We start from the raw sequence: 24,801 nt of genomic DNA, 5'->3' as shown, positions 1-24,801 counted from the left end.
CTGGTCGAGATGATGTCAAGAGGTCAACCTATGAAAGGCTGACGTATAATTGTCTCTGCATCTCAAATTAAAGGGTAACTAACAGGAATCGTCCTCAAGCTTACGTCATTGGTTGACTCAGTTGTTGTCATATTGGCTTGCTCAAATAAACAGATCAATGCTTTGAATGCGTCAGAGCTTTTTACGCTTCAGTACATCAAACTAACAATGGCTGGCTTATAGGTAGTCAGAACACAAAATTGATATATGAGAGAGTATTTTAACATACAAAATTACACAGCTATGGGCAAGAAACCATGAAGAACCTTTATTTTGATCTGAGTTTGCTATCAGATTTCAGTTTTAGTGTTTCATTCTGGTGGTCTGAGCGGACGCTGGTTTGAACTCCCTGATTAGCTGAACTTGACATAATAAAACAAAACAAGATAAGCTTCAAGATTTCGGAAGGCTAGTAAGAGACCCCCAGCTGATTTTCCCAAAGCTCTTCATTTCCTGGAGCATGAATACGTGCAGAACCACGACTGCTGGAAAACATAATGCACAAGAGTAAACCAGCAAAACATAAAAGATATTATGGTCTAAATAAATAAGTGACCCTTTGAAAATCTGAAAACTTGACTCTGTGTGTATATGTACTGTATAAATCCCAATATAACAAGCAACACTTTCACTCTGCAACTAATGAACGTGATAAGATGCTTGTAAGAGCTGCTGTCTCTGTGTCTTTTGTGAATGCATGTGTGCTGGACAATCTTTGATCCTGCTTTCAACTTTGCGTTGACCTGGTGCCATAAAAAACAGAACTAGCTTTAAAATCTTGCATGTTGCAAAGCAGATGATTAGATACCAACTGCTTTAATCTCAGCGGGGAATCACTGCTAACTATCATGTTTTACCACCTCAAGTTAGATCTGAAAGAAAATGTAATTAAACAGATTTAAGGTTAAATAGGTTGGCGTTTTGCATAAAACATTTTTGAGTGCTTCTACACATTGAGTTTTTGACAAATAAATCCACTAAAGCACACAAATGTATTTATGGGTTTGCAAAACAAAATGTGCAAAGAGCTGGTAACACTTCACAACAAGCTTAAATTTTAAGTGAAACATGAAAATTCTGTCATCATTTACTAACCCTCAGCCATTCCAAAATGATTTTCTTTCTTCTATGGAACACAAAAGAAGATATTTAGAAACACATCTAAGGGTTTTCTTCTCTATTTTCTCTTTCCACCAGAGAGGAGCAGAGAGAGTGAAGGTTTTGGAAATCAATGGGGTCCAATGTATTTTTAAACCCAAACATTCTTCAAAACATTTTATTTTGTGTTATTTTGGTGAACTATTGATTTAAACACTGTATGTGTGGACACAGTAGCATTACAGCCCAGTCTATAGTTTGATCTCATTGGTCCAAAATCCAGTTCCATTATAGTATGTGTAGTAAACATGAAATATGGTATACTATACAAAATGCATAATAAACAAGATGTTTTGAGGCTTTCAATTTTATGCACAGACAAATTACTTGTCACTGGAAACTTGTGCTGCAAACGTCACATCGCTGATTAGGTCACAGGGTGAAGTTGTCAAGTTCTGAACACTGGAGGCTGATTTCCAGCTGCACAGATTGTCTTGCACTGACACACTGCTGTGCGGATCAGGAGCAGTGCTGGAATCATCCTGATGGAGCTGGCAGAGAGATGAGAGACACAGTTTAGAGGTCAGAGGCTTGTAAACAACTCCAAACTTTATAGTGATTCATGTAGCATCTTTTCTAATTCATTCCATATTTGCTTTGTGCCAAAAGCTTTCTAAATATATGAGCAAAATTCTGTTAAGCTGGATTTAAATGACAAAGCTTAATTTGTGTGAGTGTGTATGTGGGCATAGATAGTGCCAGAACGGACACGGTTGAAAAGACCGATTGGTGCAATGGTCGATGACTCACCGGTTGGGAGTATTTATAGCATCAACACACAAACACAAAGAAGGAGCTTTTAACCAGAGTATGCAGAGTATTCGCTCAGCATATATGAACAAGCACACTTACACAAAAAATAAGTGCTGTCAGATAGATAGATAGATACCATAGATAGAAAATTACACATTAAAAGCAGTTAATTATGATGACTCAGTATTCACTCGTTTAAATAAACACTGCAATGTCAACCTGCTCATGTTAATCAGATGAGGAATAATTAGTTGTTATCATTAATTGGAATTTGTTACTGAAATGCCGTTGCCAAGCATAGAACAAGCACAGTTGCTATGGATACAGATGTTGATAGCTGGTGTTGCTAAGGGGTTTGGCTGACTGACACCTGTGTCTCCTCACTGATGTTACCACCCACCTTTGTCACGGTGAACACTGCAAACTGTGTTCAGATGTGTGTTAGTTACTGATTTTGAATCAAAACAAGGAAGTTTCTCTATGATATGTGGTGCCTGTATAATCGATACACACCTAGTGAGTTATTAAAGTTGTTTGTCTCTGATAGTGTGTATGGTTTCGCAGCTCTTTGCTGTGAACAAAACCCTAAGGGAAATTATCTCTTCAACACCACCCTATTTTAACTTCAAAGAGAAACAACAAGTCTCAATTCGACCAAAATGCAATTGTCCAAGCATACTAAATGAATAAACAACTTGTTGGACTGAAACAACACAAAATCAAAGTAAACTCGAATGTCATTTGGCCCTGAACAAAGATTATACTACTGACGAATATCTCAGACTGTGAACTAAGAAAAAATAATGACAAGGTACATACTGAGCAATCACACTCTGGTTATGGAAACAAGCAGATATTGACAAAACTAGCGGCCCGAAGATACCTGGATATGACCATACTGAAGCCAAAGAGATGTGGAGACAGAGCAACTCTTCCTCACCAGTGCCTAACTATGAGGAAATTAGGAGAAAATCATCCGTTTCAAATTTGAATGAATTTGTCCTGACTTCAGAATTTAGACACTTACACACAACAAATATTTATGTTATTAGAAATCTGTTTACTTAACTTATCATTTGTGTTTTATCATTTTACATTTTGTTCATTTAATATCTGTTCTAAATTGAGAGAAAGACACGTCTGTTCAAATCAAGCAAACACCAAGCATTAAAGGTTACACTTTATTTTAAGGTGTCCTTGTTAAGTACTGAGTAATATTAATTAACTTCATGTACTTACTACATGGTTAGGGTTAGGATTAGGGTTTGTCTTAGGGTTACATGCATGTAATAATGCATAATTTATTGTTATTAATAATAAGTACATGCAAATGTGTAACAAGGACACTGTAAAATAAAGTGTTACCATATTAAATTTGTGCTCCAGAAATAATAAAAAGCAATAGCAATGTATGCAGAATACTTGAATGACCACATAGAAACATGCTAAATACCATCATGAGCAAACCACCTGTAAAACACCCAAGCAATTTGCTGTCACCCACTCAAAACACTTATGCTCACTGCAACCACCCTAAATGTTTTTTTTTCTATATTAGTTGTGGCAGCAGCAGGAGGTTTTTAAAGAAAATACTATTTCAGTTTTTCTGCTTCAAAATTTCATGTTTGATTGAGATTATTTGTAAATTTCCAAGAAATTTCTAAGTGAAAGTAAATTCTACATTCATTTTTTTTTCAGAGTACAGCAACCACAACAAAGCATTAAAAACAACAAGAACATTGTACCAACTCTAACAACATCCTAGCAACAGCACAGCAACATCCTGGCAACCATTTACAACATGACAGAGTTTTGCTCGGTCAAATGCTACTCAATAATCTAATTTGGTTCGTCATTGTCTTTTCACACTTGCACTCTTCCTCTATTACCCTTTGCCTTTACATTTTCTTTTTTCCTCATTAAAGCTCATTTCGATTCAGCCACACACACATCTGACCTATGAGTCATTACTGGCAGCACTGCAAAACACTCTTCTCTCCTTCTCTCTCTCTCCGTCACACTGATGTTCTCTCTTGTGTGGGCTCCTCCCAGTGTCCTGAGATTACCTGTCAATCACAGGGTCTTCTGAGGTCAGGAGTGCGTCACCAGCGTCTGCTTCAGTGACGGACGTGTCTGCGTTAAACAGATATTTTAGTCACAGCTCAGTTTAACGGCTCTTCTTCTCTTTACCCCTTTGTTGAGTGGTTTCCTTTCCATTTCTGATCCCCAAAGGCTTCCCTGAAGCAACACGTGGTCTTCTTACATCTGCTTATCTCTCTCAGAGTCTCGCTTCCTTTCTCTTTTCTTGTCTGCTGAGGTGCGATAAAGAAAAGTGACCTTGTTATGAGAGGCAACAAAGAGAACCTAACTGAAAGATCTCCAACGCATGATGCCTTAATGTTTTCCTCCAGGTGGTACACTTGATGCCATTAACTTGCAAGTGGCTCAAAGCAAAGACGACTTTCAATTCACCTTTTGCTTCAAAATCTAATTGCATAAATTAATAAAGGAATAGTTCAAACACAAATAAAAACCATTTACTCACCCTCATGTCATTCCAAATGTGTACAAGTTTCTTTCTTCTGTGGAAAACAAAAGCAGATATTTTGCAGAAATATTCTAGCTGCTCTTTTCCTTAACAAAAGAGGATGTTAAACTCGAAAAATGGACAATAAAAGTCACTTATAATGTGCTATTTCAAGTCTGCTTTGGTATCAAAACATAAAATTGAACACTACTGCAGCTCTCAAATTTAATTTACATGAATCTACATTCAACTATGGCAAGCTAAGACATCAGATTTGACATCAATATAAATGAACTGATCACAGGACGTGCAAGAAGCATTAAAGTTAGATTGACATTTCTTTTCTTTTGCATTTTGGGTGAACTGTTTGTTCAGCAATAAACAGAAACAGGCAATAAAACAACAACAACTACAGGATAATTACAGCCAAATTAAAGGGACTGCATTTTGAGACATCGGATTTTTATCCCTTAAAATGCATTAAATTTACTTTTTATTTTCTGTCATTTTCCTGATAGCATCTGAACTGATTAAACCTCTTTAATCTCAAACAGGAAACTACTTTGATTTTAATGACCGCGTAGGAGGCATCATGGGATATGGAGTCCATTTCAACAATGAAACTGATGGAAATGCTGATCAATAATTGAGATGAAGGGGAAGGAAAGAGAAGGAGAGACACACACAGGACTCGTTGGCTCAGATCAGAGCGATGATCGGCTGTTGTGTGTGTGTTGCGGAGGGGAAGTACTTAAATTGTAATGCGTGTTGATCTGTTTAGGGTCCCTCAACAGGCTGCTGCACTTTCCTCAAGATACTGAAACCAACAACCTTCACCCACACACAAGACGGCAGAGGGGGAGAGGAATAGAGAGACAGGCGGCAGTAACAAGAACACAAAATGAACTGTCTGGAGTATCAGGTGACTGCTGATACACAATTACGTCTACTGAGTTTACATACCTCTCTTGTCTCATAAGTTTATATTACTTGCAGAATAAGATTTTTTATCAGTTAAAATAAATATGCCTACAAATAAATGAGATACAATCTTATAAAAACTAATAATGCCCATAAAATGTCCAAAAGAAGCTGCATAATGGATACAAGTCAACTAGACATTATCACAAAATAAACAACAATCAGGAGTCCATTTTGCTATGATGACAGTACACTATCCCGTTTATTAGGAGAGGGGGTTCAGCGAAAAATCGGCAGCTGGCAGCAGGAAGTAGCTGCCACTGGCAGCAGGAAGTAGCTGCCGTTGACAGCCGGAAGCCCTGCCATATTAGGCGATATTAGGCGGGACCTGCTATTTCGTGGCAGCCAATCAGTATCGTCCAACGTAGTAGCAACCAATCACATTTAACTGGAAGTCAAGCGACAGCAGCCAATATAGTGGCGCCGGCGAATCTTCAGTAATGGCGGCTGTATTTGGCTCGGTAAGGTCGTATATTAATGATCAGATTAATAAATAATTGTTGCTCTGTAAGTTTGATTTTTAACTTTTATGTTAGAGACAGTGTATCTGTGACTACTTTAGTTGAATTGGTTAATTTAATCATTTGTAGAAACGCAGCTTGTGCACCGTGTGGTCCTGGTTTGTGAGGGGCTGTATCATTCACTTAAAATACTAACTTACGTTACCATTTGCAGCTACCATTAAATATTAGCGTATGTTAACTTAATCTATTGATTAGAATAAAACTCATGCTGATTTATTGGAATTATTGACAAGCTTAGCCTTGATGATACACGTGCAACACTAACCATATCGTTTTTTGTGTGTGTATTTAATTTTTCAGGAGATTGTCTGATATCCATCCATGTGTTGATTTTTGTTTTATTGCTATTGCATTTTTTGACAAAACAGTTCTTTTAAGAACTAACTTTTTTCTCTAACTCTTTGTTCTACACCTCTTGTGTAACTTCCTATCAATTATGGCAGGTAAGAAGCCTTAATCATCTTTTTAATAATTTTAATGCTCCTCAAATTTAAATATTCAGGTGTAACAAATTGGAGGGAGAAGTCTGTGACATGTCAACAATACTACCAGATGTAACGTTACACACTGCAGCCCTGCAGACACAGCAATGAAATTTACAAGAACTGCTTACCAGGTGTATAAATTATGAATGAAAATGTGATCACTGCTAGCTGCTTAATGACAAAATGTAGTAAGAATAGTCAATCATGTGGCTGCATCCATGTGTTACCTGTTAATAAGGTCATTTGGATATTAATGTCACAATTTTCTTATGAATCCTCTAGGTTATGTTGGAAGAAGAAAACGAGGAGAAATGCAAGGCTTTTACTCGGAAAACACCCATCCAGGGTTTTGCAGTGATTGGTGCCAGATGCTGGAGAGTGAAGAGTCATTCAATCAACCAGTTCCAGTCTAAAAGCCTAGTTAATCATCTAACTAACCTTTAACTTAACTACATTTTTTTCTTTCTAATTCTTTCTTTCTTTCTGACTAATTCTTTCTTTCTTTGACTAATTCTTTCTTTCTTTCTTTCTCTCTCTTTTGACTAATTATTTCTTTCTTTCTTTGACTAATTCTTTCTTTCTTTCTCTCTCTTTTGACTAATTATTTCTTTCTTTCTTTGACTAATTCTTTCTTTCTTTCTTTCTCTCTCTTTTGACTAATTCTTTCTTTCTTTCTTTGACTAATTCTTTCTTTCTTTCTTTCTCTCTCTTTTGACTAATTCTTTCTCTTTCGACTAATTCTTTCTTTCTTTCTTTGACTAATTCTTTCTTTCTTTCTTTCTCTCTCTTTTGACTAATTCTTTCTCTTTCGACTAATTCTTTCTTTCTTTGACTAATTCTTTCTTTCTTTCTTTCTTTCTCTCTCTTTTGACTAATTCTTTCTTTCTTTGTTTGACTAATTCTTTCTTTCTTTCTTTCTCTCTCTTTTGACTAATTCTTTCTTTCTTTCTTTGACTAATTCTTTCTTTCTTTCTCTCTCTTTTGACTAATTCTTTCTTTCTCTCTCTTTCGACTAATTCTTTCTTTCTTTCTTTGACTAATTCTTTCTCTCTTTCGACTAATTCTTTCTTTCTTTGACTAATTCTTTCTTTCTCTCTTTCGACTAATTCTTACTAATCTTTATTTTTTCTAACAAATCCGTCTTTCTTATTAATCTTAAGGTTACAGGGGTTAAACACATGATTTATATGATCTGATTCACAGAATTGTACTTTTGTGTATTTCTTTAAAGTGAACATTATCTGTACTACTTTCTGAGGAGGGAATGTTTTATCAGTGTTTTAGTAGTCTGTCCTGATAATGGTGAGCTCAGGCCCTCTACAATCTTGGAGGACCCCAAGACGCCTTTCTACGACCTCCGAGGTCATTTGTGTACAGTAGAGTCTCTGGTCTGCGAACCCTGTGAGACTTTGACGCCTGGCTCTACTGATGTACTGAACTATTCTTCTGTAAATTTTTACTTATTTGATTGTACCTTACGACTCCTGGTGTTCTTTCATCATATCTGGCCCTGGGTCTTTAAGCTGTTATCCCCTAACACTAGAAAATGTTAAACCATGCTAGAACATTGTAAAACTTTTTCAAACTTTCTGGCTTGGCTTTTTCAAGCCAACTTAGTTTTTCAATTAACAGCTGTTTTATAAAACAAAGACAAAGTATTGAAATACTAATGTAACTTATATGATAGCAAAATATAATTTAAAATAAAGGTTATTCATGAGACAGTGTTCTTTTTTCTTTTACACAGGACTTTAATAAGTTTAATGAATGTTTATGTACATTTAATAAATATACTATATGATTATAGGCAATCATTTATGTATACATTTCATTATTTAACAAACATGTACATTCCTAAGTTATATTTATACATGTACAAATTCATAATTTCAAGTGTAGCTTGATATTTGTTTTTTGTATCATGTCTATGATCTTCGTTACTTGATTTATATTTGATTAAATCTTTTTAAATCAAATACAAAGTAATTAAAAATTTAAGTGTTTTATTTAAATAAGTATTACTATAAAGCTTCCACTATGAAAAAGTTCATAACATTGTATAAAATAATTTATGTAGCAACAAGACCAGAAATTTTACTGTAATATATACTTACGGTCTCTGAGGTTGCCAAAATCCAATGTTGCCAAGTCCGTGGTTTTCCCGTGGAATTGGGCTACTCTAACTCTAAGCTACCCCAATAATGTAGTATTTATCCCCTGTAATACGAATTTTACCAGGGGAAGCCTACTTTATCCCCCAGAACGCGATTTTTTACCAGGGGGACCCCCTCGAAACGCGATTGGACTAGTTTTGGGCTAGTTTTGAGTAGCAATTGGGCGGGTTTTACTGTGACCTGCAACACTGCCAAAATCACACAGTGATTCAATTAAGGCCGTATTTCATGTAACAGATAAATTCACATGATATATTTGTATTATTGTGATTTAAAGTCCTCTGTGATACACACCAGTGTTAATTTCGTTGACTAAGACGACGACGAAAAATATTCGTCAACGAACCTTTTTTCTGTGACTAAGACCAGACGTTGACGAGCTAAAACTAATATCTGATGATAAAAACGATGACGAAATTTATGCGCGTCTTCGATAACAAGACGAGACGGGACTAAAATGTTATTTGAGGACTACCCGACATTCAAAATACATCCTATAGGCTAAGTTAACTGACTTGTCTTTCAAAATGTGCGTCTCTGTCATTGGATAAGGGGCGTTTGCATATCTAGTCTCAGTATGGCAGCCGCAGTGGACGGATAGGCTACCAAAACGCGAACTATAGCGATCTGAAACAATGGCCTCAGCAACCGAAGGGTTAGGGAGTGGGTGACCAGACGTCCCGTTTTTCCCGGGAGTCACAATTCATTGTCGATTAACTTAAAGTCAGTGAAGGTGCGATAGGCGGAAACGCGCTGATAGAAGTGCTCTCTCAGTTCTCATACAGCGCGCGATCAGTTCTCAGCGCTCAAATACACACACAGCAGTCCAAATGTCTCTCATGTAGAGTATCTCACGGAAATACAGTCCGTTATGGTTTAAGTGAGCTTAAACAGGTGGGTGAAAACTGAATGTATGTCAGTAGGCTATTACATACATACCTTCCGTCTTAAATGGACAGCATTCCTAATTATCTCTCATAAATGTTAACCACCAAAAGATGTTAAATAAATGTATACTTGTTAAGTAAACCTACTGTATCTGAAAAATGAGTTTAATTTATATTTCTACCAAAAAATTAAAAATTATTCCAGTTTTTCCAAATTCAATCCTTGATTCAAATTTCTCATAACTAAGCTTAATTGATTTGGTCTAAAGAGAGAAGAATTGATGACTATTTTTGTTTGAATACTACATATAAAATAGCTTCCAAAATAAATGTTGGTAACTGCAGTTTGACTAAAAGTTGACAAAAATGCAATGACTTTTCGTCGACTAAAACTAGACTAAAACTATGAAAGACTCAAATGACTAAAACTAGACTAAAACTATGATAGACTCAAATGACTAAAATGTGACTAAGACTATTAAGCATTTTCGTCTCAAGATAAAGACTAAGACTAAATCAAAAATGCCTGCCAAAATTAACACTGATACACACTCAGGTGTTTCGTTGATTATTATTATTTTTGTATTGTGTAATTTTCTCTCTTACTCAGCGTCGTGCATTGCTGCCGCACGCTGGTTTATATGCTGCACGAGTCCTCATGTATGTTCGTTTGTGTTATACAGAATAAACGAGGACATGAAGGCAAGAATTCCTGTAGTTCGTCCTTGATTTCTACACAATGCAGAAAACACACCGCTACACCCGCTGTGTTTGTATGAACGAGAGAGTGGTAAGAAAATAGCACCATTAGTATTGAGTTAATTTATGAAGCGGTCTGAAACAAAGCAGCTTGAAGGAAAGCAAGGTTAGCAAAAACAGCGTAGGAAACCAGAGGCCATTTTTCATGGATGTCAGTGGAGGAAAGGTGTCACTGTACTGGTCTGGTCTGTCTATCTGTCTGGTGCAGTCTTAACAACCTGGAGCTGAACACGCTCAAAACAGTGGAGATGATCGTGGACTTCAGGAGGAACTTCAGGAAATCACATTGTATGATTTTTAAATAATTAACTTCCATTTTATTGCATGAAATAAGTATTTGATCAAAATCAAATCAAATCAAATCAAATCACTTTTATTGTCACATCACCACAGCACGTGTGCCTTCGTGAGTGAAATTCTTGAGAGCGTGCTCCAGACACTGCAAAAACAATTTACATATAGACATTACCATACATACGTACAGACTTATACAGATGACAATGTGTAATATACACATACATATACTCAGTACACACAGTGTACTATTAGACAGACATACAGTTACCGATACACATTATACACAGTATGTAGTACACATTCTACGTTATATACACACAGTAATATGCGAAGATGCAGCAGATTATATATAAACCGGATGTGCAAATGTCATGGATGTGCATTGGATGGTATCCGGTGCTGGCAAAAAGATTGTTGTATTTGTGCAGTAGTGTACTGGTAGTCCAGTTTGAACTGTATGGGATTAAAGTGCAGTGCGTATACTGTAAAGTGGGATTATGCTGTAGGTATATTAGTTTTGACTGTTCATTAGCCTGATAGCCTGAGGAAAAAAGCTATCCCTCAGTCGGCTAGTGCGGGATCGGATGCTGCGGAGACGTCTTCCTGAGGGCAGCAGAGAGAGCAGTCTGTGGGACGGGTGGCTGGAGTCACTGATGATCCTCCGGGCTTTCTTTATACACCGCCTGGTGTAGATGTCCTGGAGGGAGGGAAGCTCACCTCCAACAATGTGACGGGCAGTTCGCACGACCCTTTGCAGAGCTTTGCGGTTGCCAGCAGTGCTGTTTCCAAACCAGGCGGTGATGCAGCCTGTCAGGATGCTCTCCACAGTGCAGGTGTAGAATGATCTGAGGATGCTGGGGTTCATTCCAAACTTCCTCAGCCGTCTCAGGAAGAAGAGGCGTTGGTGTGTCTTCTTCAGCACTGCATCTGTGTGAGCGGACCATGTGAGATCCTCAGTGATGTGAACACCGAGGAATTTGAAGCTGTTTACTCGCTCCACAGGTGTCATGTCGATGGTGATGGGTGTGTGTTCTCTGCTCTGTCTCCTGAAGTCCACCACCAGCTCCTTGGTCTTGTCGATGTTGAGTGAGAGGTGGTTCTCTTGACACCATTTAGTCAGGGTTCTCACCTCCTCTCTGTAGGCCGTCTCATCGTTGTCAGTGATCAGGCCTATCACCGTTGTGTCGTCAGCAAATTTGACGATGACGTTGGAGCTGTGTGTTGCTGTACAGTCGTGTGTGTACAGGGAGTACAGGAGTGGGCTGAGGACGCAGCCCTGAGGAGCACCAGTGTTGAGGGTCAGCGGGGATGAAGTGTTGTTGCCCATTCTGACCACCTGACATCTGCCTGTCAGGAAGTCCAGGATCCAGCTGCACAGAGATCCGTTTAGTCCCAGAGTCTGGAGCTTCTCAACCAGTGTGGCAGGCACTATGGTATTGAATGCTGAGCTGTAGTCCACAAACAGCATTCTCACATAGGTGTTCTTATTTTCCAGGTGGGAGAGAGCAGTGTGCAGGGTGAAGGCAATAGCATCGTCTGTGGAACGGTTTCTGCGATATGCAAATTGTAGGGGATCCAGTGAGTCAGGCAGCACAGAGCAGATGTAGTCTCTGATGAGTTTCTCAAAGCACTTGCTGAAGATGGGTGTCAGAGCAATGGGCCTCCAGTCATTCAAGCATGTGATTTTATTTTTCTTTGGTATGGGCACAATGGTGGATTTTTTGAAGCATGCGGGAACCACAGTCAGAGAGAGGGAAAGGTTAAAAATGTCTGTGAAAACCCCGGCCAGTTGGAATGCGCATGCTCGGAGCACACGGCCTGGGATGCCATCGGGACCCACAGCCTTGCGGATGTTCACCCGTCGGAAGGATCGGGTTACATCTGCGACAGAAAAGGAAAGTGCGCTCGCCTCTTCTGCTACGGCTGCGGGAGCGCGCTCTGTGTGGGCGGTGTTGTGAGCCTCGAAACGAGCATAAAAGTTATTAAGTTCGTCCGGTACAGAGGCGGCAATGTTCACAGTAGCTGGTTTATTCCCTCTGAAATCTGTGATGTTGTTGATACCCTGCCACATGCTTCTTGCGTTGTTGGTTTTGAATTGTTCTTCAACTTTGTTTTTATATTGTCGTTTGGCAGCTTTGATTGATTTCCTGAGATCGTAACTGGCTTGTTTGCGATCGTCAGAGTTTCCGGATTTAAAGGCAGATGTCCGCGCTGACAAGGCTGCTCGAACATCGCTGTTAATCCACGGTTTTTGGTTGGGGTAGATGCGGATTGTTTTTGTCGGTACTACATCCTCTACACACTTCCTGATGAAACACGTTACAGTATCTGAGTACGCCTCTATGTCGTCATCAGACGCTGCCCGGAACATGTCCCAGTCCACGTGATCAGAACAGTCCTGTAGTATAGCGTCTGATTGGTCCGACCAGCATTGAATTGTCCTGAGGGCGGGTGCTTCTCGTTTCAGTTTCTGCCTATAAGCAGGCAGGAGCAGAACGGAAGTGTGGTCCGATTTGCCGAAAGGTGGGCGGGGGAGCGATTTGTAGGCGTCCCGGAATGGAGAGTAGCAGTGGTCCAGTACACGATCACCACGCGTGTTGATGGTGATGTGTTGAAAGTATTTTGGAGCTATTGTTCTGAAGTTGGCTTTGTTGAAGTCCCCCGTAACAATAAACGCTGCATCTGGGTACGCGGTTTCCTGCTCGCTTATATTCCCATACAGTTCCTTAAGTGCCTGGTCTGTGTTGGCTTGAGGGGGAATGTAAACAGCTGTGATTATGATCGCTGTAAATTCCCTCGGTAGCCAGAATGGTCGACACAGAAGCATATGAAATTCCAGATCAGGGGAGCAGGAGGATTTAATAGAGTGTAGGTTCCTTTCATCACACCACGAGTTGTTGATAAAGAAACAGACGCCCCCGCCTCTGCTTTTCCCTGTGAGCTCTTTCGTTCTGTCCGAGCGGTGCACGGAGAACCCCGTGAGCTCGATGGCTGAGTCTGGAACCACTGCCGACATCCAGGTTTCTGTGAGGCAAATAATGCAGCAGTCCCTTGTTTCCCGTTGGTATGAGATGCGTGCCCGCAGTTCACAGAGTTTGTTGTCCAGTGACTGAACGTTAGCCAGCAAAATAGTTGGGAGAGGAGGTCGGAGGGGACGGCGTCTGAGTCTGACAAGGACGCCGGCTCTCTTCCCCCTTTTCCGGCGGCGTTTCTTCGGTCGCGATCGTGCAGCCCAGACAAAGGGCTCTGATGCGGTGTCTGTAAACAAGGCGCCGGCGTTCAGGAACTCAAAGTCCGGTTTGCGTTGCGCGACGAAGGAACCAATTTTTAAAAGCGTGTGTCTATCGTAGACAGTTATACTGACAACATCTAACACGTGAAACAACAAAATAACAAATAAAACATAAAAAACATAAGAAAAACTGCAGAGTTTTCTTGGAGCTCGCAACACGGCTGCCATGCTCGGCGCCATCTTCGTACCAACCAGCAAGAATTCTGGCTCTCTCAGACCTGGATCTTAGTAATGAATTGAGTTCGGACCTAACCGCCATGAGTTTACTGAGATTGTTGTCTGAGAAACAACGCTGATTATCTCTAGTCAGATTCTGGAGCTGTGATTCCAGTTCAACTATCTTTTTGTGTCGGTTTTTCTGAAGGAAAGAGGCATATGAAATTTAGTTATTCCTTATAAAACCTTTAACTGCATTCCAAAGTGTTCGAGGATCATCCACTGAACCTTGGTCAATTTCAATAAACTCAGCAATTTTTTTCTGAATTGACTGCAAAAGTTATCATCCTGCAACAATTTAGGGTTAAATCGCCATCTAGTGGCACAAAATGGCCGAGGGATCAAAGATAATCTGCACAAATTTCCATCATGATCTGACAGAGATAAGGAACAGATATTGGCATCACGAACAGCTGAAGATAAAGAAGTAGAAATGAAAATATAGTCAATTCGCGAATAGGATTTATGAGTAGCAGAAAAGAAAGTGAAAGACTTAGCAGAAAGGTTTAATAAACGCCAACTGTCCACCAACGAGGATGAGGTTACACATTGCCGAAGTTTGTCAGAATACAAAGCTTGAGAGTGTGATTCCTTTGGTCCAGATCTATCTAGGATATGCGACATTACAGAATTCGTATCTTCACCCAATACAATTTCAAAATCTGAAAACTTCAAGAGATTGACAAAATAGAGAAAAAAGTAGGTCAGGAGTACAAGAGGCATAAACTGAGAGAAATACAATATTCCTATTCTCCACTATTGTTTTTATATGTGTTATTCTACCATTTGTATCACAACCTTTCTCTAAAATAGTAATAGTTGAGTCTACCATTAAACACCCCCCACCCTCCCCGTTACCATTAAAAAAAACAAATACATTCCCATGAACTATGGCAGATCAAACCAAGAACAAACCTTGATCTGCCAGCACCCCTTAATATGGTCCGTGGCGTCAACAAAAACCTGCACATTACTGTAGCACCAACATTTGGCCCCATAGTCACATATTGACTAGGTAGTATTTCTATTTTTTTTTTTTTTAAAGTGAAGAGAGATAAAGAATACAACTAAAACAAATAAAATATCATAATCAGTAAGCGATACTGTATGCACAATGAACTATGAATTAAGAAGTGAACATTAAAGTGAACAGTGAAAGACAGTCACCTAACCATAGAGCATCTCTTCTCCGATCAGACAGCAAATGTCCAGCTGAAGTTCACTGAGAGTTGGTGGATGAAAGGGATCTGAGAAAAACTCTTGCTTCTTCTGGGGAGTGTAGCATTTTAGGTTCACCTTGATTGAGAATGACCTTCAGCGTTGCAGGATAAAAGAGAAAATTCTGGGTGCCAGCGTCTCTCATCTCCTTCCTAATTGGCGCAAATGCACTTCTTTTTGCGGTGACCGGAGAAAAATCTGGAAAGAAAGACAGCGTTGCTCCGTCAGAAGTTTTCACCGGGGCGTGAAGTCTGGCGGCCCGCAGAATGAGCTCCCTGTCTGTGTACCGTAGCAGTTTAAAGAAGAAAACCTGTGGTTTAGCGCGATCTGAGGAGAGCCTTGTGTACATGTGATGCTCTCGCTCCACTTCAATCTCTTTGCCCGCCAAAGACAGGAGCCACGTCGGTAGCGATCTTTTCAGAAAAAACCAAAGGGTCGTCCTTTTCGGAACCTTCAGGCAATCCAACCAGACGCAGATTGCTGCGCCTATTGCGATCCTGTAAATCCACAACCTGTTGCTCGAGCACGGCAACGCGCCTATCGTGATCTGCGACGACTTTCTTTTGTTCTCTCATCTCCCCTGTAAGAAGATCCAGTTTAGAGCATAGTGACTGAATAACTGACATGTGATAAGTGAATTCGTTCCTCATCACGGTCAACTCGGTTGTTAGAATGTCCTCAAAGTGTGTAACATTGTTCTCAAGCTTGTCCATCATAGCGCTCGCGGTCGGTGGCTTGGATTTTTATTCTTAATCGGAGAAGCCGATGGAGACAATTCCTGCAGTTTAGACTGCATGCCATCAGGTAAAGCATCACCAATGAATAAAACTTAAGACAACACGAAAAAAATCAAGAGGGTGCTCGCTGCAGAGCCAAATGGGAGGAGCTGGAGCTCTAGCTCCCCCTCGCTGGAGGTAATGGGTGGAGATAGACACCTAACCACACCCTAACCCTACCCCTTACCCTATTGCTAAACATAACTCCACCCATTAGTTCACACAGAGGTGGAGCTGGACATCCAGAGAGGGGGAGCTGGAGGGCATTTGGCTCTGCAGTGAGCAAAAAGAGGCCAAACGTACAGAGCTCTACTCGAGTGCGACTAGGTTCATGAGCACGTCACGTGACTCCTTGACAAAAATTCATTATGAAGTTTATTGCATTTGTGGTGAATTCAGTAATATCTATCTTATCTGTCCGGTGTTATTTATTTATTTATTTATTTACTCTAATTGAAACCCCAATGACCCATCAACCCAAACTTTATATTTGACATTTTGCGATTGCACAAACTCATATACACCCCCCATCCCCATCAATTTTGAAAAGACGAATAAAAATAGCTAATAGGCTATTTTTATACAACTTACTTTCTCTCTCTCTCTCTGCGACACTGTTTCTTATTGTGTTGTAAAGGTTAAACGAATTGTATCCTGACAAGGCAAATAAAAATAAGAAATAAAAATGTTTTACAACATTTTTATTTTCTCTGTGACACTTTTTTTCCTACTGTGTTGTGTCTTAAGATAATTCATATAAATTCAAGCCAAAGTCAATAAATTCAAGACATGACAAGACAAATAAAATAAATACAATTTTGTGTAAATTTAACGGGAACGGTCGGGTCGGGAAGAAAATTATTCTAAGTGGACAGAGGAGTGGGTGGGTGCGGGATATAACCTTGCGAGAGCGTGCGGGAGACCTCTACTTGGACTGTCTCCGCGTGGTTTACATGTTGTTGCTGATTGGGCTGACATTTTTGACACACCCACCAAATAAGAGAAAACGTATCTCAAACCCGGTAGCATACCGTTTTCCAGGAAACATGTCGTTCAACCCGGAAACCGTAGCAAAATGCTGGGCACCAGTCTGAGCTTGAACGTGCCCCATGGTTAGAAAAAACATTTTTAGATATTATAAATTAGCACAGACTCTATCAAATCTAGCATTCGCAGACATTTATTTCACAATCCATCTCCGTATAGCTCATAATGGCAAACGAGGAGATGGATCCTAATGTAAATGTAAATAAATATCCGCGAAGCAAATGACTACAGTGTTGCTACGATTGACCAATCAGAATAGAGTGTTTCAGAAAGCATTGTAACAAATACACACACAAACTAAATTAATATAAACAAGTTATCCTATTTAAATTCTTAACGTTACATCTACACCCAGTTTTTAAAACAACACGGTACGAACAGGCTAATTTGTGAAAATTCAAGTATTGGTGTAAATGCATAATCAGGATAGTATTAAGTAAAAAAGTAAAATACAATTCACATATTTGCATATAATTTTGACTGTGATTACCCACAATTTTACCCAAGAGAACCGTTTGGCATCTCTACTTGCATTCATAGGCTAACAACACTGTACGCTCTGATAGACCGGAAATGTTTTGCATGTGTCTCCGTGTGGGAGGCACAGTTTGATGCCCAGATACAACTGAGGATTCAGTAAAAATGAGGAGAACTTTGAGTGCTGGGGGCCATGGGAAAACTGACAGCCAGAAAGGAGTGATGTTTGACAGATAAACAAAGATAATCTCTCTCAAATATACAGAAAAACAAAATCTTCCCAGTGTATCATGTTCTCAATCTCTGTTTGTCACTGTATGTCATATCACTGTACACAATGATATGAATGATGCCTCACATTGTTTCATGGGAACACAAACCATAAATACCTGACATTAATTGTAGTGTGAAACATCTTTCATGTTTTGTCAATTTAAATCTGCCTACCACAAGCATTGCACAGGGAAATAAACACAACAAGACGCGTCACGTTGAGATGTGTCGATGCTAAAGGGTTGCACATGCACAAGTGTGTGATCTCCCGTGAAGAAACGTTCAGAGAAAACAAATGGCAGGATTAACAACAACAGACAGTGAGTGTGAGTTTGGATCAATGTGTATTTGAACATATATTTCAGAACAGTGCTTTGCCCCATCCATGTCCATTAAACACAATTTTGTTTGTTTTTATAAACTGGCAATCAATAGCAATCAACAAGATGCTTCAATATTTAATGTAGCTTAATTTACACCATCAGAGATTCATTTTCATTTTACTGCGCACCATCAGAATATCTCTGTTGGCGATTTAACCTATTGTGCTTTGAATGACTTATTGTGCATGTTAGCAAGTCAAATTCATACAAACTAATGCAATGCATTCTTCAAACACTTGAAAACATCTCAAGATAATCAAGGCTTTATGCACTCTGGAACAAGTAGAAAAAATACCAACTATATAACATTTTGATGGGGCACAATAAAATGTTGTGAGAGCTGCGTTTAACAAAAATTAGTCATTTGTCTTGCAAGACTTGCAAGAGCTGATAAAATGTAAAAACTGTAAATTGAATGCAATGTAAGTCGCTTTGGATAAAAGCGTCTGCTAAATGCATAAATGTAAATGTAAGACTGTAATATGCACAGGGTTAGACACTGCTGTTTATGTCGTCTGAACTTCTACCATCCAGGAAGCAGCTGAATATAAAGCAACTCCAGCTCGAGGCCGTCTCATACTGCATGTATGCACGTCACACATGCCTCATCCCCTTCTGATCAGTGTGTGTGTGTGTGCTCTGTCTTCCATCCTCTGTCAATATGATTTGTCCTCTGAAATATTCAATTCATCCGTCACGCTGTATTCAGAATCAGCCGGAGAACAAGCTGTATTTAGCCCATAAACACACTTACATAACAAAAGAGGTAAATGAAGCACATAGACACACACACAGGATGTCTACATGAATTGTTTACTGAATCTGTAATGTGCAGGACACAGATGAAAATAAAGGTGCAGTAACAACAATGGTGCACCTGCTCTCACACACACACATCAGAACAGGATCGAGCTTTAGGCACATACGCTGATGTCAGAGCAATGACGTGAGATAAGAGAAGAAAAACAGAACAGAACAGATGAGAAGTGAAGAGTTGAGAAAAGACAAAAAGAGAGGAGATCAGATGATAAAAAGACAAGGAGAGAATAGATTAAATTAGTTGAGAAAAGCAATGAGAAAAAGACGAAAAGAGAAGATATGAAATGAGAAAAAACAGAAGAGAAGATATGAGATGAGATGAAAAGAGAAAACATGAGATGAGAAGATGAAAGAGGCAAAAAGAGATGAGATTAGAAAAGAGAAGAGATAAGATGAGAAAAGAACAGGAGAGAAGAGATAAGTAGATAAAAGAGAAGACAATGAAAGATGAAATGAGAAGAGAAAAAAGATGAGATGAGAAGATTAAATAGTCAATTAGAAGAGAGGAAAGAAGACGAGAAGAGACGAGAAGAGAAGAGAAGAGAAGAGAAGAGAAGAGAAGAGAAGAGAAGAGAAGAGAAGAGAAGAGAAGAGAAGAGAAGAAAACATGAAAAGATGAGGAGAAGAAATAGGAAAAAATTAAATATGAAAAGAGCCAAGTCAGGATAGGAAAGACTTCATGTGATGAAAAAGATGAGAAGATAATAAATGCTTGACTGTAGCTGTGGCCCAATCAGCATCTCCCCCTGAACTCTGTGTGTGTGTGTGTGTTGTTCTGAATGAGACTGTGAATGAGTGGGCCACCCACAGCAGCAGAGCAGAGGATTTCTGAATGAACGAGATCTCCCTCCTACCAGCTCCTGGCACACTGCCAAACATATGCTCACTTCACAAAACCTGAGCCCACGGAGACAAACCCCGTCCCAAACACACGCATGTCACTTCCCATCAAAACACTCCTGTCTTCCTCTCCGTCAGTCCCTGTCTCACACATCTCTCCCTCCTCTGCTCTGCGGCTCTCTGCTGTGACTCATCGCTCGCCAGACGCTTTACAGATGAAGTCAAATCAACATGACCAGAACCTCACAGCCAGCCAGCCAGCCAGCTATAAGAGATGCATGTGTGCACGTGAGAGAGATGCTTTCAGCTTCCCCTACCTCATGTTCAATATTTAAGGATTAAATAGCTTTTTTGGCACAAGGGCAGCTTCATGATCAAATAAAAGATGAGCTAACGAGAGCATTCTGGGCGTGCAGATCAAAAGCAAAGTACCATCGCTCTTCAGTGATCGACTATTATCATAATATCACAATCAGACTCGAGAGCTTCCTCTTTACATGATAAGAGAAGGTCATAATGAGTGGGTTTCTTCTTCGCCAGGGGCCTTTTGGCACTGAAACCTCTAATCAGAGGCACTCTTGTGTTTCTTTACAAAAACTTGCCATGGTAGCCACCAAAATATACTACAAAATTCCAACCCACTAAACTTCAACTAAAATGTAATTGCTGGTTTTAAATTGAAATCAAAGTGAAGCCAAAGTTATACAGTGAAGAGTTCATTGCACTTACCATGTTTAATCTAATTAATGATGATGATGATGAAAAATAGGTGATTTTTTGAATGAATGAATGAATGTTACATTTATATAGCGCTTTATTGCGCATTGATGTAGACCCAAAGCGCTTTACAATCATATGGGGGGGGGGGGGGTCTCCGTTTTATAAAGGATCACCCTTCTTGATGTGAAAAACTGAATAATAAGACGAATTCAAGGTCATGCATGCATAAAAAAAAATATTTTCAGTTTGCATGCTAAATAAATAACCTTGAATTGCTTGGAGTGCGTGTGTGTGTGTGCGTGCGTGCGCGTGTGTGGCCGGTTTTGCGTATGTTGTTTCAGTGACGCACGAATCAGGTGGCGTCTCATATAACGGGCGGAGCTGTCCGCGGTGCTGACGAGAGAGACTCCGCGCTCGTGCTCACGGTGCTGCACAGCCATAAACACACCGAGAGCGCGAGAGCGATGCGCAACGCACTCACGACTCCCCGTTAAAACACCGAAAGCAAAGGTAAGAAGTTTTTTTTGCCTTTAAACACTTAAAAACTGTGCGTTCTTGCATCACTTATATCTGGGCGAAATGCATCACTTATATCTGGGTTATCTCTTTAGAAACGCGTATGGAGTGCTTTATATATATCAGCAACCTGCTGCGCGCACGAGAGACGCGTTCAACAGCAAGAGAAGACAAAAAAAGCACGCGTTTTAAAAGTTGAAAAAAAGGATTAATAAAAGTTCGACCGCTTCTTATATAAAACATTCTCAGTTTCGCGCACAATTATTATTTTAAAGCTCATTTGTGTTAATTTTAAATTCCACAAATGGTTAATTTATAACGCTGCGCACATTTAAAACCAAACCTGGCGGAAAATGTCCACGTTAAAGTTCTAAATGCTATATTTCCACTTAAAAAACAAGTATAAACCGCTAAGAGATTGACGTGAGCAGGATGTCGTGCTCCGGGGCTTTCTCCTCCTCTCCGTTTGTCTGCACTTTGCGGTTCAACAGCAGCGCGGATCCTAGCAACGGGGTATGACTCATTTAGTCGCGGCAGCAATTTAGAAACTAATGAGATTTTCAGCGCAGGCTCTCTGAGTGCTCCGCAAACACTCATCAACAGGCTTTCAACAGATGCTAGAAAGAGAGAGAGAGATGCAAACAGAGCTAGACCTGCGATGGTCAATTAAGCATTGTAAAGACTGCAATAAGCCATCAAGGGTAGGTCTTTGTAAGAAGTTAAAGGAATAGTTTGCCAGGTGATACATATTCTGTCATCACTTAATCACCCTCTGGTGTAACTCCAAACATGTGTGGCTTTCTTTCTTCAGTGGAACACAAACAAAGGTATTCTGAACAAGGTATTTTTGCACATACATTGAAAGTCAATGGGGTCCAAACAACACTGGACCACACTGACTTTCATTGTATGGACAAAAATGATGACAGAACAATGAATATGCATGAAATTTTTAACGCAAACATATCCATGTCTGCGCATGTGTTGCAAAATATACGAAAGCTATCACCTCTGTACATCGAAATGGTACTAAATTTACATTAAATGGTGCACATTACCTTAAAGGTACATATTAGTACCTAAAGTATACATTATTAGTACATAAATAGTACATTTAGTACTTAGTTTTACAGGATACCACCCCAGTGAAAGCTTTCATACCTTTATTATTTTGACAGAATTATTACATGAAATTGTTAGCACAAACATATTTGTGTATGTGCATGTGTTGCAAAAATGTACAAAAGCTGTCATTGGGGTTGTACCTTATTTACCCCTAAATGGTACATATTAGTACCAAAAATCTCCATATTAGTACCTATTTTAAAAGGGTACCTCCCCAGTGAAAGCTTTTATATTTAAGTTTCCATGAAAAACTGTCTGACTCACCATTTATGTCTGACTGCCTGACTTTCGCTCCCTCTCTCTCTCAGGTAAAACATGTCGTCATCATCTAGATGTTGTGCAACAGGGGTTTTCGTCTTCCCCTCGCTACTTCTTCTGCCCCTTTTCCTTTTTCTCATTTGTGGAGTTCAAGGGGCCACGCTAAGAGAGCATCGCCTGAGTGGAAGTGAACCGGTCTCTTATGGACCTGCGTCCCAGATCCGTCCTCCTCCGAGTGCTGAGATGCTCAGAGCTCTACGTTACATCCAAAGCCTCAGCCAGAGAACCCCACCTGAATCTCTTGACGACGAGCGCCAGCAAGACACTTCAGACGGCATGGAGAGCGTTCGCTCCATGCTGCAATTGGCAGCTCCTGCCCGGATGGATAGAGGCATGGAAGAAAGTGAGGAAAGAGAGAAAGATAAAACTCAAGAGTTGCTGCAAGCAGTGCTTACCACACTACAACAGACCGAGGAACACATGGTGCCCCAGAAAACCTCCCAGAAGGTCATCGCACCATCTCAACCTCGATATACCATCCACCCCTTCCCAAGACCAAAGCAACAACAAGAAGTGGAAACTTCATCTGAGAATTACGGAAGGACCTCGTGGACCAATCCGGATAGCCGGAGACAGCATCGTAAATTCCCACTCATGTTTGAAGATAAGGAGGATGAGGAACAGCCTCTCAAACGAACCAACGAGAACGCAGAAGAACAGTACACACCCCAGAAGCTGGCGACCCTTCAATCTGTGTTTGAGGAACTGAGTGGAATCTCCGCATCTAAGGCCAACAGCAAACGGGAGGATGCTGAGGAAGATGACGATAATGATAACGACATGTACAGGCAGAGGAAGATGTTCTTGGAGGACATCATGGGAACCGATGAATGGGCACCTCTGGAGGAACAAACAGAGACCGAAGACGAAGAAAGAGAGAGGCATGGGTTTAATCGCAACATTGAGGATAATGAGCAAGAGGAGGATGAAGAGGACGATGACGTCAAGAGATCCAACCAACCCAATTGGTTCCAGACAGGAAAAGAGGAGGAGCCAGAGGACATTGCAAAGCTTGTGGACTACTATCTTCTGAAAATCCTAGAAAAGAAAGAGCAGGAGCAGCAGAAAAGGCAAGAGGCCAGCAAGAGCGAGCAAGAAAGCGACCGAGAGGTGGAGAAAAAAGATGCGGATGAAGACGAAGACGAAGAGGAGGATGACAAGGAGGAAAGAGAAATTAAGCCCGTGCATAGCACATTCCCTGAGTCTTTGTCCCAGATCATCAAAATCTCACAGAAGCTACAAATCCCACCGGAAGAAGTTCTTGAGCTTCTCCAGAACGAGAAGCAGAAGGATTTATTCAGAATCCCAACAAAGTCACGTACGCCGTATGCAGCTGCTCACAAGACCTTCGCCGCATCACCTCACCGACGGCCGCTCGAGGCATCAGAGGGCAACAGCATCGCCCAGGACATCATGAACATCCTTGAGCTGGTAAACGCAGTGCAACAAAACAACCGTCCAGCACAAGCAAAAACGTCAAGTTATTACGAGAGGGAAACCAGCAGGGATGATTATGACGACGCTGCCGGCGAGGAAGACGTACTTGCTAATTACCTGGCGTCGGAAATGTTCGCCCATGGACAGAGACGTGCACGTCTGACGCCATTACGTGACGAGGATCAGCCTGTGTACGAACCTGCTGACTACTTCGACAAAAGTGCGCCAGAAAAAAGGTCCGAGAATCACAAGAACGCAGTGGCGGGATTAGACAACAACACGATGCTGCAAATCCTGCGGTATCTGGATCCGGAGAGCGACGATGCCGACGAAACAGACTCTGTGGGCAAAACAGTCCCTGAAATGTAGATGTGTAGATAACGATTATATTCACTGTTTGAAGTTTGTCATAAAATAAAATATTTTGAAACAAATATACCCCCTAATTGCGTTTAGTCAATGTAGTGCTCCAGCTTTTCTCATTTCTTGTTCTGTATAGCGAAAAAAATACTATTTTAGTAAACCCAATGAATTTGTTTCTTAGATAGCGAATAGAACAATGTAAAAAGTAGCCGGCTTTACCTCTTCAACATATGAACACACACAGATTTTCTCCCTCTTAAAGACGCCAGTTATGTTTTCAGTCAGTCAGTATCTTGTGCGTGTAATGAGGTCATGTGTGACGTGGCAGAGGTAAATAAAGCATTTGTTCACACCATGGTCCTCTGTGTAATGCTTCTCTCACTGCCGAGCAACGTCT

The 24,801-nt window shown here is 40.3% G+C and overlaps 1 protein-coding gene across 2 annotated transcripts; it reads left to right on the top strand.

Annotated features, from left to right (window-relative positions):
* Nucleotides 1-10,210: 10,210 nt before the first annotated feature.
* LOC306854489 (secretogranin-2a-like) lies at nt 10,211-24,761 on the top strand. 2 transcript variants are annotated; one of them, XM_079392558.1, is made up of 2 exons: nt 10,211-10,318; nt 22,595-24,755. In XM_079392558.1, exon 2 carries the CDS (start codon nt 22,602-22,604, stop codon nt 24,408-24,410), a length of 1,809 nt encoding a protein of 602 aa, XP_079248684.1. In that variant the 5' UTR covers nt 10,211-10,318; nt 22,595-22,601; the 3' UTR covers nt 24,411-24,755. The 2 variants fall into 2 exon arrangements, with proteins under 2 accessions (XP_079248684.1, XP_079248683.1); XM_079392557.1 differs by lacking the exon at nt 10,211-10,318 and adding an exon at nt 21,038-21,155 and having other exon boundaries at nt 22,595-24,761.
* The last annotated feature ends 40 nt before the right edge of the window (nt 24,762-24,801 follow it).

Source organism: Barbus barbus, assembly GCF_936440315.1.
Source record: "Barbus barbus genome assembly, chromosome: 34".
NCBI lineage: Eukaryota > Metazoa > Chordata > Actinopteri > Cypriniformes > Cyprinidae > Barbus > Barbus barbus.
The sequence above is the reverse complement of the archived record's forward strand: the minus strand, read 5'-3'. Positions and strand labels throughout refer to the sequence as shown.

What these genes read in the sequence shown, in the direction of transcription:
- LOC306854489 (XM_079392557.1), top strand. Translation starts at nt 22,602, where the DNA reads ATGTCGTCATCATCTAGATGTTGTGCAACAGGGGTTTTCGTCTTCCCC.